Genomic DNA, 18772 nt, shown 5'->3' with positions numbered 1-18772 from the left:
TGATTAGGTTAGTTCTCTGGAGCAGAACTTTGATATGTGGTAGAAATTCAGCTGTGAGATCTGAGCAATTGCTAGGAGGCTGCCGAATTTCCACAAGGAAAACGGAGGTTTCCATAGTGTGAATGTACACTTATCCTAAAGAGTTACATGAAAGCAACAGGTACACTTACTTGCCAGGGAAACTAATACCTTTAAGTGGTGCACTTTTTGACAAGCTTATTGCAAGCCAACAACCTGTTCTGATATTAATGGTATTCCATAGTTTACCAACTAGGCACAAGGCAGCTGATGATTGTCCCAGGGATTAGTCTTCTCAAAAGGAAAGCTATACCCTGAATAAATAAGTTTGTGGCCAGCATTCCACCAATTTTCTATAGGGCTTACAAATATTGCTGAGCACAGTTCAAGAAGGTGAAGGCACTATGTTATTAGCAATGTAGTGGATATTATACTGTACGATATGACCTTAAATGGGAACTGGTAGAAGACACTATGGGGGAGATTGATCATTGCCAAGCATAAGCAATAACATTAAATGCAAAGATTTTGCAAATTCAATTTTTTTAGCAACTTCTGCATATGCACAAAGTACCAGACAGCCTTACCTAAGCAACTTTTATATATTTTTCACTTTACAGTGGTCACAGATGTATGAAGTTATCCACAGGCATAAAATAAGTTGCCAACTAAAGCCAGGTCAGACCTGGCTTACAAAAACAGCTTTTGGAGAGCACTTTTCTGTACAAAGTCAGTTGTGACAGGGATTTTCCAAAATTAGGAGTGGGAAACATAAAAACTGGTGTTCTGAAGAAATTTTGCTTTTAAGAACCAAATTTAAATCAACCGCACTTACATTTCTTTTGTACGACTGATAAATCTTCAATATTTTGCAAAGATGTAAAACATTCCAATATACATAAGTCTGATTTTTATAGAAATCACAGCTTATGAAGACACCACTAGGAGTCCTTATACACATAAAATTTTATGTCTGATTGCGGGGGACTGACTGCTGGGACCCCTGCGAGCTCTTGCCAGTGTCACGGCTCTGCACTGCTACAGCGCATTTTGTATCCAGCACATCAGCTGGTTGAAACATGCCCACCTCCATTCATCTCTATGGGAGATGCAAAGACACAGGAATCCACCTCTACCATAGAGATGAATGGAGGGGACATGTCTGTACTGGCTGACCCGCTGGGTGTGAAAAGTCACAGCAGCTCAGCTTGGGCAGTCAGGACCCTGTACGGGGGAATCTCTGGGTGTTCAAGTGGTCAGAACCCCCACGACCAGACATCCCCTATTCTGCAGATGTGGATAAATTAGAATTTGGCTTTTTTTTATGCTGTGAAGATAGTCAGCTACAGGATCACAAAATGTTATCCATCATTAATAGCATAGGCAGATAGTCTCAAACCAAAAACCACAGTGGCCGGTGTAAAAACAAGTGTTTCTGAAACAGACACTTCCATTTTATTTTATTTTTTTAATTGTAACATGGGAAACTTAAACTGGGTGTTAAACAATAACTTTGTTGCATGATGAAACACTGAAGCTAGCCTTAGGAATACATCAGGATCTTGTCAAGAAGGCATGCCATCATATACCATAATGTATTGGACCTACTGAGGTTAAAATGAACCAGACATAGTACAAACAGTGCTTGACGTAAATGTGTAAGACAGAATTGAGCCAAATTAATAAGGGGGAAGTTAAACTCATCAGGTGTACAAGTATACCCAGAAGCAGAGAAAGCTGTGTAAATTTAAGTTATGTATAATATAAGTCCATTACTACATGTAGGAATATGCCTAATAAAATATAGGTTTATCCCACAGAGTGAATGTTAAATTACCAGAATTGTTAATGGTCCCCTCACATTACCAGAGCTATGCAATAAAATGATGAAGTTCCATAAATGTTTAAAACTACATGACCAGAACATTTCCTCACACTGCTCCATTAACAAGGAGAAAAAAAAAACCTGAATTGCCATCTTCTGACCTGCAGAATGAAGTTTTACTATTAAAAATGTAAAACCTTTAGGTCAGGAGCATAGCTATATTTAATTTCTAGTTATGACAGTAAAAATCACAAGTTATCAAGTTGTTAACTTCATCCGACAATTTTTTTTCACAGCACATTTTACAATAAAATTGTGGGTGCCATTCAGTTAAGTTGCTCCTGCACAACACAAGCCAAATGTGGCTAGGTCAATAAAAAGGTATGTCTCTTGGGGTAGGTCATTAGTGATACAGCTAAGTGGGCCCAATGCCAGTTCACCATGGTATATGTTGTCATGCCTGTGACAGGAAGCCAACACTGTTTAAACAAGGTGTGAACCCAGCCAGTCAGTCACTGTCAGATACACTCATAACCCTCACTTAAGAGGGCATCCATAATGCCATGTTAAAGCCATTGGGCATCCAAATCATAACCGATTTTAAACTTTTAAAAATTGCTTACACTAAACCTTTGTACAGGTTTTCCTCCATAATACAGACAATTAGGGTAACACTACAGTGACAAGAACAGAATTAGCTTTATTTCTTTTGCACTTTGTCTTATAGTATGGAATACTTTAGCCAAGATAAATGCTGACTAACCCTAAAGACTGTAACTAAGTTATCACCAGTCTTAACATGCGCTTAACATTTAAACCGCAGGCTGAAACGGGTTACTCAAACTTGATTTTATTTCAAAAGCTTTGATAGCTTCAAAAATGTAATGGTGAATTTGCACATGTAAAATACCTTACAATACATTAGAATCCAAAAGGTACCAAAAAGTACAGTAAAATTAACACTTCCAAACCTGGAAATGTATGACACAAACAATACAAAATAAAAAGGTGGAAGTTGACACTGGTTCCCTAGGATGAGGCCTTCTGTACAAAAGGAGCAAGAGTCCATACTTAACTCCAAGAGGCAGTCCCTAGATGTAGAGCTGCAGTTTTAAGCAGACCCCCAAATCAGCTGTCTTTACCTGGCGATAGAATCACATGTTAATACTTCATCATATAACTGAATCTGATTTACATTCACACAGACTTCCATTTATACTGTACAAAGTAATTTTTTTTAGCACAACATTGATTTTAATACATACCTGAAGAAATGTTCAATATGGCTTGTAGTTATTTTGATGGCCACCACGTCTAGGTGCTTTTCCATAATTTGCACTGCCCTGACCTGGTGTGGGAGGAAAAACAAAGGCCTTGGAAAACAAATTCTTCATTTCTCTGAAGCAAAGAAGAAATTAAAAGTTTGGTTTTAGATTCATCAGTTACTGACACTTACTGTAATCATACCCTGGTCCATATCCATAATACCCATATCCAGTGTAGTCATAGCTTCCGTAGCCACCATAACCTTGCTGGCCATAGCCATATCCTTGATTGCCATAACCTTGATTCCAGTAATTGTTGTATCCTTGATTCCAACTCTGTCCTTGACCTAACAAGATTTACAAAAACATACTACTAACCAGATATATACACAAGAGTTTATAGGCTTGAGAGATCATTTGAGATTTTGGGCCTGTTCCTTACATGAAATTGTCTTTATCTGGTGTGTAATCTAAGTGTATTCCTTTGTGCATAATCTCCCATTAGTTTCATTAAAAGCCTCAGTGTAGACCATTGCCCCATGTTAATTTTGTTATCTGTTGTATACCTGCAAGATTGGAAACCCCAACACCCTAATAAGTCTTTAGACAGGTAAATCTGGACTAGATGTGTGAAATCTGGTTAATTCTTAGTTTTAGTAAAGCTGGAACAGTGTGCCTGTCTCCTAGGTTCCAATAATACTATGTCTATGCAGATAGTCAAACAGCGTTCATTACATTGCATGACAATACATACCTTTTCCACCCCGTCCTCCTCTTCCACCACCAAAACCACCTCGTCCACCATACTGTTGTTGATATACCTCTTTAGGTTGGGCTATCTTTATCTCACACTTAAAAAAAAAAAAAAAAAAATATATATATATATATATATTTCAGAAGCTATACATTAACATTACAGTAAAAAGCCTTGATACACAAGACCACTCTAACGCATAGTCAAGTTTGTGCAACAAAACTCACTGTCCCAGTGCCCATAAACAAGTGCTTAGGCCAAGACTGCCAAAGCCTGCATACAACCATAACAGTATCAGCAGCCAGGACCTGTGGCCAATGCCGGACATTGCCATTCTGGCAGATGTCCAGATTTAACTCTTTAGATGCAATGCTCTGTTATTGCCGCATCTTAAGTGAAAGCTTCCAGCTCAGTCGAGCTGATCAAGACCAATGTGGTGAAAACGAGATGTGCCTTACCTGCCTCCTGTGCATCCGATTGGCGATTGCTTCAAGACTGAAATCCAGGCTTGAGCAATCAACTGCCAATAACACTGATCAATGCAATGGCATTGATCAGTGTATTGAATCAGTGCACTGCATGTTATAGTCCCCTATGGGGGCTATAACATTGCAGAAAAAAAAAAAAAAAAAAAGAGTGAAAAAAAGTTACTGATTGAACCCCTTCCCTAATAAAAGTCTGAATCGACCCCTTTCCCCAGTAAAAGAAAAAAGAAGTAAATAAAAAAACACTGTGCTGCCATGTGCGTAAATGGCCAAAAAAAAAAAAAAAAAGATAAATAAAATCATATATACACACACACACACACACACACACACACACACACAATTAAACTGCACAGTCAATAGTATATTTTTGGTCACTTTATACCAAAAAAATATAAAGCAAGCAAAACAAAAAAATGATACTGAGACTTTAGATCATGGTGCAAAAAAGCCCTCACACTGCCCTGTATGCAGAAAAATAAAGTTATAAGGATAAACGTATGGTATTAATTTTTGTGCAGGTAGTTATACAGGTTTGATTTTGTATTCTGGAAAAAATCATACCTATATAAGTAGGGTATCATTTTAATCATATGGATCTACAAAATAAAGATAAAGGTGTAGTTTTTACTGAAAAGTGTACTGTGTAGAAACAGAAGCCCCCAGAGTTTACAAGATTGGATTTTCTCTTCAATTTTTATTTTGCTGTAGATTTTTGGGTAAAATGACTTACAAATTAGAATTGGTGGTACAAAAATAAGCTATCATGGATTCTTAGGTGCAAAATTGATAGTGTTATGATTTTTAAGAGGAGAGGTCCTTAAGGGGTTAATCCTGCATACAGACTGGCCAATTAATGTTTTGTACAATTGAACATACAGGGGGTGTTGAAATTTAATGGGTACCTCAAAAAAAAACTTTGATATATTATAGATTAATGTATGCAGAATAACTTTATATTTGCATGTTATTAAAAAATATGCTTCTTTCTATTTAATTTTCCACTTTGAAGAAATGACCACTAGGGGTCTCCCTACCAGTCCTGGCAGCAAGCATTTCAGACTCATGCTGGAGTCCTAAACACTACGAGCTGCCAGTCTGCTTTGTTCACAAAGGAGAACACTCAGCTTTCAGCCTGCTTTGTTCACAGCCTGTTTGGCTGTGAACAAAGCAGGCTGGCAGCTCTGAGTGTTTAGGACTCCAGCATGAGTCAGAAATGCTTGCTGACAGGACTGATTGGGAAAAATACAATAGAAAGAAGCATATTTTTCATTAACATGCTATTGGAAAGTTATTCAACATTCATTAATCTAAAATATATCAAAAGTTTATTTCATGAGAGGTACCCTTTATCAAACTACTTGTCCACGGGACTCAACGGAGCAAAATCTACTTGTCTCATGACAATCCACTTGTCCAGGCCAATTTCTGCTTTTACACTCGTTTCCTCCTTGCCCTATAATAGCCATGACTAACTACTATATTGATACCTTTTAATTTTTCAACAACATTCTCTGAAAACTTTATATATTTTGGTGGTTCTCTTTTCTGCGCCATTTACCTTGTTTTGATACATTAAGGCGGCCTGATTACAGCAATACAAGATTTGTATAGATTCCATAATGTTTTACTAATTTAAAAAAAATCTGAATTTTCAAAGTTTTTTAATTGCCATTTTTTGACCCCTCAGTAACATAAACCAGACATCTGAATTAGAACACATGAAGTCACCTTTGGTTATGCTCACATAGCATTTTGGCCTGTACTTTAAGCCAAAACCAGGAGTGGATTTAACAAGAGATTTGAACCTGTCTTTCTCAGTTTGGCTAAACACTAATCAAAAACTACCAAGGCCAAGAAAAAATAAATAAATAAATAAATAAATCTGATTAGCTCATAATAACTCACAGCTCAGCTTTCAAACTAAAATTTTACCTAGATAAAATGAAAACTGAGCTTGATTGGCTGCTATGGGTAAACCAGCTTCTCAGGCAGACTGAAATCTTGGTCCATGTGGAGCTAGTTTATTATCCAAGAAGCGGTGACAAAATCCAGCTGCGCTTGTGCTAACAGTAGTAGTTGCCCTCTTACCCCTTGATAAAGCCGCATCGTGGCGAAACATGTCGAGGGGGGCAATTTAATAGGTTTTAAAATCAAGTAGCCACTAGTACTCCAGATCAGCATCTGAATTGCACTGCAGGCATTTCAGAGCTGGGAATTTCCAACAAAGAACTGAACCAGTTGGTCAGCATATATTAGTATGAATATAAGGAGAATCTATGTGGCACTTTGAATTTTAATATAATTATCGTGCGCAACTATCAATAAAGATTTCACTTTTATTCACTATTCGATGGTGTATGGGAAGAAAGGGTACCTTATTGGGCCATCCTTGATGGTCTATAGGAATTAATCTGAAAATTAACCCTCCATGCACTGGTCTCTATATTGCATAACAGTAGTAGTGGCTCCTGTAATATACAGTCAAGATCCCTCTGCAACAGCCAGAAGGAAATCCTGAACCTGCCTGCTTAACTCCATAAATGCCAATGACCAGAACATCAGGAGGTTATCAAACTACCAGACTGTTGTGGCTATAAGACAGTACTGCTTTGGTATACAGAAAGATTTAAATTGTAAGTTCTTGTTAGAGTACAGTACAAAAATGTTACCTTGCTACCGCTAACATTGTGGAACTTCTTCTCCAAGATCTTCTTCACAGGTTCTTCCTCTTTAAATGTAATAAACACAAAGCCTCTCCTTTTATTTGTTTTTGGGTCCATTGGAAGTTCAACTGCTTCAATCTGAAATTATATTTGCATGTTTTAGAACACAGACAATGCACTCTTACAAAGATTTCTAGCTCACACTTCATGTAGTTTCAAGGCTCTCACCCAAACTATATCCACAAATTAGTACAAGTGTATGAAAAAATTAAAAAAAGTCTCATTAACCTTCATGCTGGGTTTGGAACATTAATAAACCTAAGTCAGTCAGAAAGCAAGCACTACACAATGCCAAATAAACCCATGGTCAACCTTAAACAGCTATTTTTATAGCCACGAGAAAAAGCTAAACTGGGATTCGTTACTATGGGCAAATCGGACCTCTTTCCCTGGGACACTGTATAGGTTATGTCTGTTAAAGAATCCATCTCTGCCTTTCAGGTCTGAAGGGTTACTGTCAATTAAAACTTGACATATTGATCACCCATGTCAAGAGTTGTTGGGTGACACAGGGCTCACCTGACACCTGCTGAGATTGTGAGTTCTTAACCTTGGAAGAGTGGCACTGCTCAGCTCCTTGACCGGCCAAGAGAGTCATTCATTTCTATGCATAGAAGGCTAAGCAGAAAAATGTACAGACATCAGCTGGCTGGCAAGTGCAATGCCCTCAACCATCCAGCTAATACATATTGCAGTGGGTCTCATGTGCCCTGTGTGAATTAACATGTCAAGTAACATGTTAGACAAAAAGGCAGAGGTGGACTCTTAAAAGGAGTGATCTAGTCAGTAGTCTAAGGCAAGAGATGTCCACGGCATAACATGAATAAAACATGGATTTGTATTAACTGGTCTCCAACACTGATCACCGTAGACAGCCAACTGAAACATTCATATGGAAATCCCCGGTCTGGAACATCTATTTCTAGAAGGCTTTCTACAAAGATGAATTGTAGAACTGCATAGTGACTTGTAAACTGTAGAGCGTTTAAGGGTGTTCCCATGTGGCAACAGTTGCTGCAGTCTAATGTAAATTAACCCAACAAATCCCCTTCATGATATGTGGGTCGGGTTTGCGTTCTTCAGAAAGCTACATTGAGAGATCACCTCTGTCTCTTGTATACCCATGAGTCACAAAGGCATTCCAAATTGCTATTGTTGCTGCCAAACGTAGAGTAATAATGGCACCTACCCTTATGCACCAATCTGCATATAACAATTGCATAGCCACATTGTACCAATCCCCATTGTCACAGGGAGCTTTTAGTATAGTTCTAGCCTATCTGGGCAACCTGCCTCCACAGGAAAGGAATCAATGGCTTTAGCAACAGCAGCAAAGAAGGACCTTGGCAGCATCAGAGGGATTGCTCAATTTTGGTACAGTAATCTGAATCTTTTTTTTTTTTTAAAGTGGATCTGTCAGCAGAAAAGCATGGGTGTGGCTAAGTACATTGCTAGATGAGGCTAGTCACCATGAGTCTGGGCATACCTTTTGTCATTACCATAGCTCGCTTCAGTGCCAATAATTGTTATGCAAATGACGCTTTAAAACCCAGAGGGCATTCCCCTGCACAGCAAGAGCCCAGGTACATCCAAGTTTATGTCTTACACTGGTCAATCATTGGTCAAAAGCATTCATATGAACCCCAATTTCTGATAAATCTGCAACTGTCTCAAGGACCAGTGACAAGCCTATTGAGCTTGTAGAGCTACTATAACTGGTAAACTGTATAGGGAAATTTATCAATTCTTGCATGCCAGTGTCCTGGAGTAAACTGCATATTTGTAAAAATGCTATAGCTAAAAATTAGCAACATTCCCTTTCTTTGGTGAAACAAAGATCACTGTACAATAACTTTACACCTGTCTTCTGTTAACATTGGGTATTTTATCAGTGAAAATGGGATCAAATTGACATTGTGGGAATTTACAAATGTCAACAGGAATAAGCAGTATAGTTTAAGGTACTAGGACAGTTTACACTGCCACATGCCATAGGATACTTTAGCAAGCCTCAGATTTAGTATGGATCCACTGGCTTTAAATGGACACTGTCAGTTACAAAAACTTTGACTGGCTTTCAGTATGAAATACTGAGAACTTTCTAATGAAATGAATTGCAAAACCTGTTGGTTATACATGCTTTACAACATATCCAAACTGCTCCCCCCCTGTACACATACTAGTCCTGCTGTGTCCATACATCACCATATCATGGACACAATTTTGATGGATCTGATGAGTAAGTTTTACTTTGGGTCAGTGGGGGAGGGGAATAATTAATTGTGAACATATGTTTAACTGTGTGAGTAGTCAGCTTTAAGACATTTTACCTCTCCAAAGGTTGCAAAGTATTCCCTTATCTTGTCTTCTCCAGCTTCTGGATTCAACCCACCAACAAATATTTTCTTTATTGGATCTTTTTTCATTGCCATTGCCTTTTTAGGGTCAATAAGCCTTCCATCCAGTCTGTGTTCTTTTTGCTCCAGAACCTGAAATTTAGAGTTTTTAAAAGTAGTAAGCCACTAGTAAGTTTCCATGCCACTTCATGTTCACATTGCAAATAAAAAGAAACTGCACAACCAGCAATTCTGAGTGTCATTATTGGAAACACCTACTATTTACATGCAGGATATTTTTTAAGAGATGGGGCAGCTGGAAATGCAGTTTCTTGCTGGCTTATAAAGCTCTCAGTAGAATGCAGAAGCCCAAACCTATTGTGCCAAGATGCACAGGCTCTTATGCCATACTCATTCACACCAAGTCACAATCACATAACCCTCCTGGAATGGGGAAAAACAAACCTTGTCAACACTTGAAGACTCTTTAAACAGAATAAAGCCAAATCCTCTAGATCGTCCTGTATTAGAGTCCATCTTAATAGTACAATCCGACACCTCCCCAAACTTTGAAAAATAATCTTTCAAGTCTTTCTTGCTTGTATCCCAGCTTAGACCGCCAACAAACATTTTCCTAGAATAAAATGCATCAGTTTAGGGAACACCAAGAGTCAACCGTCTTAGATCATAAGCAAACATTTTGACCAAACCATATCAAATACCTCGAATTACCAGATTTCTACGATCTTGTTTTATAATCTCGTTTTAATTATTTTTTTTAAATAAAAAATAAAAAGTACATGAGGAAAAAAAGCCCAAAATGCAGTAGACATCCCCCTCCAGTCTCTACTTGTTACATCACCAATCAGCATGCCACATAGGACTATTAGGAGCAGATGTAATGACTGCCACAGCAGCCATGCTACCGACACTGATCAGTGATGCCAGGAGTACAGTGCATGACCTAGGCCCATGAGTAGTAGTGATTTAACAACTGCTGCAAAACTAACAAGTGCCAACTGGAGGTGGCAATGTTATTGTACTGCATTTTGGTCCCTTTTAGAACATAAACAACCTCTTTAACCCTGAAATGGCCAGTTTGTGTCCAATACATTTTAGGTGGTTGAATCAGGTTGGATCCTGTGCAATGCTGCCAGCTTTCAAACACAATCCATAGTATTGCTCTTGCCATGGCAGCCAGAGGCCTTAAAGGAGAACTCCGGAATATAAAAATTGTCGCCCATAGTGCCGGCAGTAAAAAATAAAGATGTACATACCTTCCTCCGCTCCCCCGGGGCCTCTGGTAACCGTCTCCGGCGTGATCCACTTCCTGGTTGCCAGTGGTCGGATGAATCATACTGCGCTCAGCCAATCACCGGCCACAGCAAAGTCCGACTCGGCCGGCGATAGGCTGAGCGGCAGTGTGAGAACGCTTCAGGACACAAAATTCTTCACTACACCGGCACCTGCGGCTGAAAAAGTCACACTGCCACTCAGCCTATCGCCGACAGAGTCGGGATTTCACTGCAGCTGGCGATTGGCTGAGCACAGTAAGACTGATGACCAGCAACCAGGAAGTGGATCACGGCGGAGGCCGGAGCCGGTTACCGGGGGAGATGTACATCTTTATTTTTACTGCCGACACTATGGGCGACAATTTTTATATTCCGGAGTTCTCCTTTAAGCCCCCCAGGGCTAAGATCTAAAGCCACAGACAGGCTGTAGTTGTTGATGACCCAGATAACTTAGGCTACTTTCACACTGAGTATTCATGCGTTATTAAACACCCGTTTGTGTAAAAATGGATGCATAATAACGGATGAAATAACGGGTGCCAACAACTGAATAACGGCCATATTCATCTGTTGATATGTGGTGGGGGGAGAACAGGTCCCTGCATTCTCCACGGCACCTCTGTCAGAAATTGAGATTAACAGCAGGGAATGGAAAGGCATGACCCTGATGTGCACTGTGACAGCACTGGAAGACCAGGCAGCAGGCATACATATACACATGGGAGAGTAAAATACTTAAGAGGGGGGGGGATGTGATAATATAGTAAGGAACACTGAAGTTTAAAAACCTCGCTGGGTGCCCTGAATGGCTCCTCAGTACCAGCCATTCAGGGCTCTCGACTGGGAATTTAAAAATAAAGTAAAATACATTGTACATCACAGGGAAGTGCAGCATGCCGCCCCCCCCCCCCCCCCCAATTTAGTAACTTCTAATCACATCGGGTCTCAGAAGCGAGACCCGGTGCGATCAATCCCTCAGTCCCTGTACTACAACCCCCCCAATCATGGAACAGAGTGTTCCATGATGGGGGTTGTAGTACAAACACTAATGTAGCCTCCCCAGCCACCGACAGACTCCTGCAACTGGGAAGTTACTACTCCCATCATGGAAACAAGTCTGTTCCATGATGGGAGTAGTAGTCCCTCAGCAGTGCAGGAGTCTGCTGATGTCACCTCTTCTGAACATAACTGATATAAACCAGGTGCAAACGGATGACAAAGGCTCATTCCTTTGCCATAGTCTTCAATGTTAAAAACAACGGCCATTAACTTTCCTGTTTCTTGTGATGGAAGAAAAATTAGTGCATGTTCCATTTTCCTCTTCTGTCACAAATGTTCGTTATTCACAACGGATAATCAAAAGCTCATTAAATTCTATGGGATTTTTTAACGCCATTTAACATCTGTTTTTTAATGCTTTTCTAATGTAAGTTTATAACTGGTCTATTAACAGAGCAACTTTAGAGTGAAGAGGGCCTTACCTGTCCTCTGCACACTGATCCCCACCTAAGTGAAATTGACTACTCAGCCAATTAGCAGCTGAGAAGGCAGCCAATCCCGCTTATATTCGACAACTGTAGTGCAAGACATATATTCCCATGCCCGGACCTCAAAAAAAATAAAAAAAATAAGCTTTAACATGCCTTCCTACATGCCCCCCGTTGGTCCGGCACAGGCCTCACGGTCCAGCAGTGATAACCTCATTCAATCCCTGGGGACAGGGACGTCGCCGGCCCTGGCTGGTTTCTTACATGACAGTGAGCTCAGCCTATCACCGGCCTGGGCAGGACATCGCTGCAGCCGGAGATATGCCGACAGCTCTGCGGTGTCCCCAGGAAGTCAAATGATGTTAGCACTGCTGGACCAACAGGGCACGTAGGAAGGTAGGTTAACATTTATTTTTGAGGCCCGGGCACAGGAATATATAAAAGTCTTGCACTACAGTTGTCCTTTAAAAAGGTGGGGGCCAGATTGTGCAGAAGAGGGGCAAGTTACTGTACCCTGTACAGGAGAGACTGGTGTCCAGCAGTCACGACTCCATGATCAGACTTATCCTCTACGCACAGGATAGTGGGTAGTTTTAGCTCCCCATAGTACCCCATTAAGGAAATGCTATATATGCAATTGTCCTTAGAAATAAAGCTTTAGTTTCAAACTTGGGACAAATCGCCAAGGCCATATAGTCAGCTCATGTGTCAGTTTCTAGATGTCCGTGGTTCCATCATACAATCCTTGTAAGTTTAAAAGTCCTTTTGAACATTCTACATATAACAAAGCAAGTTATTTTCATTTAACATTCATATTTTACTCTTAAAGAGAAAAAGCGTATACACTTCATTCTATAAAAAGGTTTTCTGCTGCATGCCATACAGCAAAATCTGTTACCCATTGACCAACATTGCATAAAAAAATGTATTGCAATGTATTTTTGCTGTATACAATAGCAGACCATGCTTTTTGTATTTAGCACAGTTAAATTTAATGAAGGAAAACAGTAAGCCATATATACTCAGCCAAACAATATACCAAAAAGGTCAAATCGTAAATGCAATAGCATATTTGTCAAAACACTCATTCGTGATTATGACGATTTGCTTTGGTACCCTCAACTATACAGCGAAGTAGCAAATAAAGAACTGATCAGATAAGTGTCCGATTTGCCCATAGCAACCAATCACAGCTCTGCTTTCATTTCTCAGTTTGCTCTGGTAAAATGAACACTGAGCTCTCATTGGTGGGGTTTAGCAAATCACAATTTATAAGATGAAATACATTTTGGCCAGAGTTTATTATCAGTTTCCGTAAACAGCAGTGTTCCTGGTGACCTGAATGTGCATGAAGCTATAGCCGTGGTCATTCTGCAGTTCACATTTCTGAAAGTCCTGTTAGAGCTATAGGGGAGATTTACAAAAACATGTGCAGCAGAAAGTTGACCAGTTGCTCATAGCAACCAGTTAGAGCTTTTTTTTTTTACTGTTAAAAATGGCTTTGAAAAGTGAAAGAAGCGAACTGATTGGTTGCTTTAGGTCAACCTTTCCTCTGCACAGTTTATGCTAAATATCCCCATAGACCAGTACTGAACCTGATTGCCCTCGATAGAACCCACTAAAGCTGGGTTCACACTACGTTTTCTCCCATACAGGAGCGCATGCGGCAGGGGGAGCTAAAACCTCGCGCTCCTGTATGTCATTCATTTCAATGAGCCGTCCGGAGTGAAACGTTCGGTCGGCTTATTTTTGCGCCGTATGCGCTTTTACAACCGGACCTCAAACCGTGGTTGACCACAGTTTTAGGTCCGGTTGTAAAAGCGCATACGGCGCAAAAATGAGCCGACCAGACCGAACGTTTCACTCCGGCCGGCTCATTGAGATGAATGACATACGGGAGCGCATACGAAGGCATACGGGAGCGCGAGGTTTTAGCTCCCCCTGCCGTATGCGCTCCCGTATGGGAGAAAACATAGTGTGAACCCACCCTAAGATGGTCACATGTTCAACTGCAATTTCCTGAATGTATTTGCAGTTAATCTCCACTGTATGTAAGCAAGGGGGGTTGTGGGAAAGTATGTACTGATGCATGAACACAGTAGGGTAAGAGAAAACCAGGAAGTGATTGCATCCGTAGGGTAGAAGAATTGCACAGGGATGAAAGTTACCAAACAGTATTTGTGGTACACCTTTTAACAACTTATCTTAAGAAACACTCTATAAATAAGTTTATATAAAAACAAAAAGCCATTTCAGCAGTTGGCATCTTTCCCTTTACAAGTGTTCATGTAAAAAAAAAATTGAGTCAACCATAAGTGAAGCAGAGCATAGAAATTATGAACACCCAACCAATTACAGCACAACTTTAATTTTACAAGTGCATGAGCCTTTCACCATTGTAGGGCCACCCATTTCAGCTATGCCCTAGCCACTCAATAGGGGATAACTAGCAGGTTTGGGGGGGGGGGGCAGAAGAGACCAGGAAATAGCAGGTTAAGCTGTGGCCCAGATAGGGCAGTACTTAGGATCCCCATTAAGTGAGGGTGGAGAACTGTCTACAAATTCCTGTGTTTTTGGGAACGTAGTCACTGTTTAAACCCACAACCTGCTAGCAATTTGCTACCCTGTGGAAGAGGGATAAATGAAATGAATTCCCTTTTAGACCCAGTAACCAGATCTAACCTATGAAATCCCATGAGAATGCAAGAACAAATGGGCCCAGAATAAAATAAATTGAATAAAAAACTGTTAAGCTTTTTCTGTTTCCAGAACAATCTAAAGTGAAAGGTGAGCTGTAATTGGTTTCTATGAGCAAATCTGAGTTTTAGTAAGAAGGCCATAATACAAGAGGTTCAGCAGCAGTTGAATGTATACTACATGGTATTGTGGCCTTCTCTATGATCACGTTTTATGTATACACATTACAGGGCAGCAGTCACTCACAAGACCCCGAAGCTGTGTAGTCATTATAAAGCACCGGCTGAGGAGGCTTGTAAGCTGCTGCATGGCTTCTCTGTATCGAGCAGAGCAGGAAGGGAGCCGTCCGTAAAGCAGATACACTCGGCCAGGCCGTAATACAAGCAGGCCCCTCCCCGCCCTCCCCCTACAGCAGATGGCGCCAACAAAAGCAGGGGAACAAAGGATGCACTAAACATCGCATCGATAAATATAGTTACCAGAGGAAGCTCCACAACTTACGCTGTTTGATTTACACTGGCAGAAATATCAGGTACGCACCCTGCGTCCTCCTCGGATTTGATTGCACTGAGCTGCTCACCCCCGGAACCATTTTGGTCTTCGGACTGTTTAGTGTCGGCGGAGTCTCCCTCTGCAGCCTCATGGCCATTCTCTGAGGTCTCCATGTACTGCTGCTCTGTCTCTGACATTTTGGAACAATCGAGCGACGGGGATCACGTCCTTCAAATAAAGTAATTACAAAAAAAGCGTTACAGGCCAGAGGACGTGCACATCGTAAGCGTTAACCACGTGATCTCTACGCTACATACACGCAGCAAAGGCTAAGCATCAAAAAAGGCTGGCGAAGTAAAAGCTGAAGCGCTTAGAGGAATGTACCGTAAAAACAGTCACGGGGTCTGTAGCGTCGATGTAGGACACGGCCTCCTCGTTTCCCGACAGATCACGAAGACGCCCTTGCACGGAGCCCCTAGCAGCGCTCGCCTCCTCCAAAATGGTTTCTCGTGAGAATGCCAACTCGTGGCTACCTTTATAAAGCCGGAACGGCGCACCACTGAACACCGCCGCACGCTATTGGTTACTGCGCTAAATACATGAAACTATCGAACGTCGCTATTGGCTGGTTTGTTGCAGAGGTTGAAGGCGGGGCAATTTACATACGTTTCAACGCGAGACTTTCGAAGTAGACGAACCTGTGGGGGGAGATCTTATTGTCTGTTGGATGCTCGTTATTTTTTTTTTTTTGTTATAAAAGCGACTACTGCTGTTACATTTCTGTGACCCCCCCATAGTTAGGTGGATTACCGGGGTAGACTTCCATTTACACAGCATAGGCATGCCGTATTTGCTCTATGTATCTTACGTTACAGGTAGTTACTTCAGGGTTTCCTTCACATTATACCGTTTTGTCGAGCGTTTTACCCTCAAGGAAAATGACAAAAACCACTCATTGTTTTGTTCTCCATGATACAGTCAGTGCATCGTAACCAGTGTGCCTATCGTAACCAGTGTGCCTATCGTAACCAGTGTGCCTATCGTAACCAGTGTGCCTATCGTAACCAGTGTGTCTACCGTAACCAGTGTGCCTATCGTAACCAGTGTGCCTATCGTAACCAGTGTGCCTACAGCTGTTGCAAAACTACAACTTCCAGCATGCCCAGACAGTTGTGTTTTTTGCAACGGCTTAAGACACACTGGGGAAACACTGCTATATACAGATACAAATTTTGTACAGTGTTTATTTATTTTTATTTTTTTTACCTAAAACCAAAAAACAGCTTTCCTCTTTATTTTTTTTCCTAACATAAAGAGGTTTTTTGACCTTGTGTATTAGCATAGCCGTTTTTATGTGGCTTATTTTACCCTGTGTTTTTCCTCCTTACAAATCATGTAATTTCTATTAAAGTGTACCTGTCATCAACAAACTTTTAATATGATGTAGATGATACAATTATATGTATATTTGTAATATACTTTGGTTAAAAAATGTGTATATTTTTGGGTGACAAAATGCTGTCCCTCAGCTATTGTCTGTGTGTCCCTATGAGTCCAAACATAGGAAGTGAGGGTAGGACAAGCAGGGATCTGTGCAGACTCCTGGCTTGTCAATCATCCTAATGTATGAGCCAGGAACATGTTATAGAGCCTCAGTGCACACTGTCCTGTGATTTCCTAGTGCACTGAGCCCCGCTTGTCCACCCTCACTTCCTGTATTTGTACTCCTCATAGAGACACACAAGCAATAGCTGCTGGAAAAAATACACATTTTTAACTCCTTCAGGACGAAGGGCGTACCTGTACGCCCTTCGCCCGGTGTTTAAAATGGGGTCACGCCGTGACCCTGCATCATAACGGGTCAATCCCGGCTGCTAACGATAGCTGGGACCCTGGGCTAATAGCACGCGGCACCGATCATTGTGCCGCGCGCTATTAACCCTTTAGACGCGGCCATCAAAGTTGATCGCCGCATCTAAAAATGAAAGTAGACGCTTCCCAGCAGCTCAGTCGGGCTGATCAGGACATCGCGATAAAATCGCGATGTTCCGATCAGCTAGGATGCGAGCGGAGACCCCCTTACCTTGCTCCGTCGCGTCCGATCGGCGTTTGATTGCTCCAAGCCTGAGCTACAGGCTTGAGCAATCGAGCCCCTATCTCGCTGATCCATGCAAAGCTATGGCTTTGCAGGGATCAGTGTATAAGATCAGTGTGTGCAGTGCTATAGCTCCCTATGGGAGCTATAGCACTGCAAAAAAAAAGTGAAAAAAAAAAAAAAGTTAACAAAGGTCATTTAACACCTTCCCTAATAAAAGTTTGAATCACCCCGCTTTTCCCATAGAAAAAAGCAGTGTAAATAAAAGTAACCATATGTGGTATTGCCGCGTGCCCAAACTATAAAAATATATAATTAATTAAACCGCATGGTCAATGGCGTACGCACAAAAAAATTCCAAAATAGCGCATTTTTGGTCACTTTTTATATCATGAAAAAATGAATAAAAAGCTATCAAAAAGTACGTTCAATACAAAAATGGTACCGATAAAAACTTCAGAACATGACAAAAAAAAACTGCCACTACATGGTGTAAAAAACACGAAGTAAAAACACCATATAAGGGTACGATTACACTGCGTTCCCACCCCAGTTAATCATATGCGTTGGCATCCTGCCAAAAAAGAGATGCTGATGTGTACTGTTCACAACTTTTTTGTGCCATTATGTCCAGTCTGCCAGTATCTAAAATAACAAACCTGCTGCCGCTCCCTCGGTGCCCTGGTATCGTTGCGACCAGTGCCGGGACTCAATGCATCAGACTGCCACTCAGCCTCGTGGGGGACGTTGCTGTGACTGGTGATTAGGTGATCACCAGTGTGACACTTTGACCACAGGCATCCAGGACGAAGACTGTAGCAAAGTACTGAAGCGGCAGTAAAGAGGGAACAGCAGCAAGTGAGTCTGGTTTTTAGATGCTGGCAATCCAGGGATAATGGCACATAAAAGTTCTGAACGGGACTTCTCCTTTAACGGGAGCAGCTGACCCCATTGACTTCTGTGGCCGGATGGGAGATGCCCACATTTACTCATGCTGTGTTTTTATTTTTACCCCTTAAAGGAGAACTCTGGAATATAAAAATTGTCCCCCATACTGCCGGCAGTACCGGGCCTCTGGTAACCGTCTCCGGTCTCCGCCGCGATCCTCTTCCTGGTTGCCTGTGGTCGGAGAATCATACTGCGCTCAGCCAATCACCAGCCACAGCGAAGTCCGACTCAGCCAGCGATAGGCTGAGCGGCAGTGTGAGAACCCTTCTGGACACAAAATTCTTCACTACACCGGCACCTGCCGCTCAGCCTATCGCCGACCGAGTCAGGACTTCACTGCGGCTGGTGA

General features: G+C 41.3%; 1 protein-coding gene across 2 annotated transcripts; it reads right to left on the bottom strand.

The window, feature by feature from the left end:
* Positions 1-1461: 1461 nt before the first annotated feature.
* On the bottom strand, positions 1462-15918 carry HNRNPAB (heterogeneous nuclear ribonucleoprotein A/B). 2 transcript variants are annotated; one of them, XM_056516567.1, is made up of 9 exons: positions 15765-15918; positions 15429-15608; positions 9875-10043; positions 9404-9562; positions 7020-7151; positions 3863-3959; positions 3300-3455; positions 3109-3191; positions 1462-2985 (listed from the first exon to the last, which is right to left on the bottom strand). In XM_056516567.1, the coding sequence occupies exons 2-8, from the start codon at positions 15575-15577 to the stop codon at positions 3121-3123; spliced, it is 933 nt and encodes a 310-aa protein (XP_056372542.1). In that variant the 5' UTR covers positions 15578-15608; positions 15765-15918; the 3' UTR covers positions 1462-2985; positions 3109-3120. The 2 variants fall into 2 exon arrangements, with proteins under 2 accessions (XP_056372542.1, XP_056372541.1); XM_056516566.1 differs by having other exon boundaries at positions 15390-15608; positions 15765-15916.
* Positions 15919-18772: the final 2854 nt, after the last annotated feature.

The sequence above is a fragment of the Hyla sarda genome, chromosome 4, assembly GCF_029499605.1.
Source record: "Hyla sarda isolate aHylSar1 chromosome 4, aHylSar1.hap1, whole genome shotgun sequence".
Taxonomy (NCBI): Eukaryota; Metazoa; Chordata; class Amphibia; order Anura; family Hylidae; genus Hyla; species Hyla sarda.
This window is presented reverse-complemented; position numbering and strand designations above follow the sequence as displayed.

Coding starts and splice junctions, on each gene's coding strand:
- HNRNPAB (XM_056516566.1), bottom strand. CDS start 15,577: ATGTCAGAGACAGAGCAGCAGTACATGGAGACCTCAGAGAATGGCCAT. Junction 3,960..7,019: donor ACAATGTTAGCGGTAGCAAG/GTAACATTTTTG, acceptor TTTTTTTTTAAG/TGTGAGATAAAGATAGCCCA. Junction 3,456..3,862: donor AGGAGGACGGGGTGGAAAAG/GTATGTATTGTC, acceptor AAATCTTGTTAG/GTCAAGGACAGAGTTGGAAT.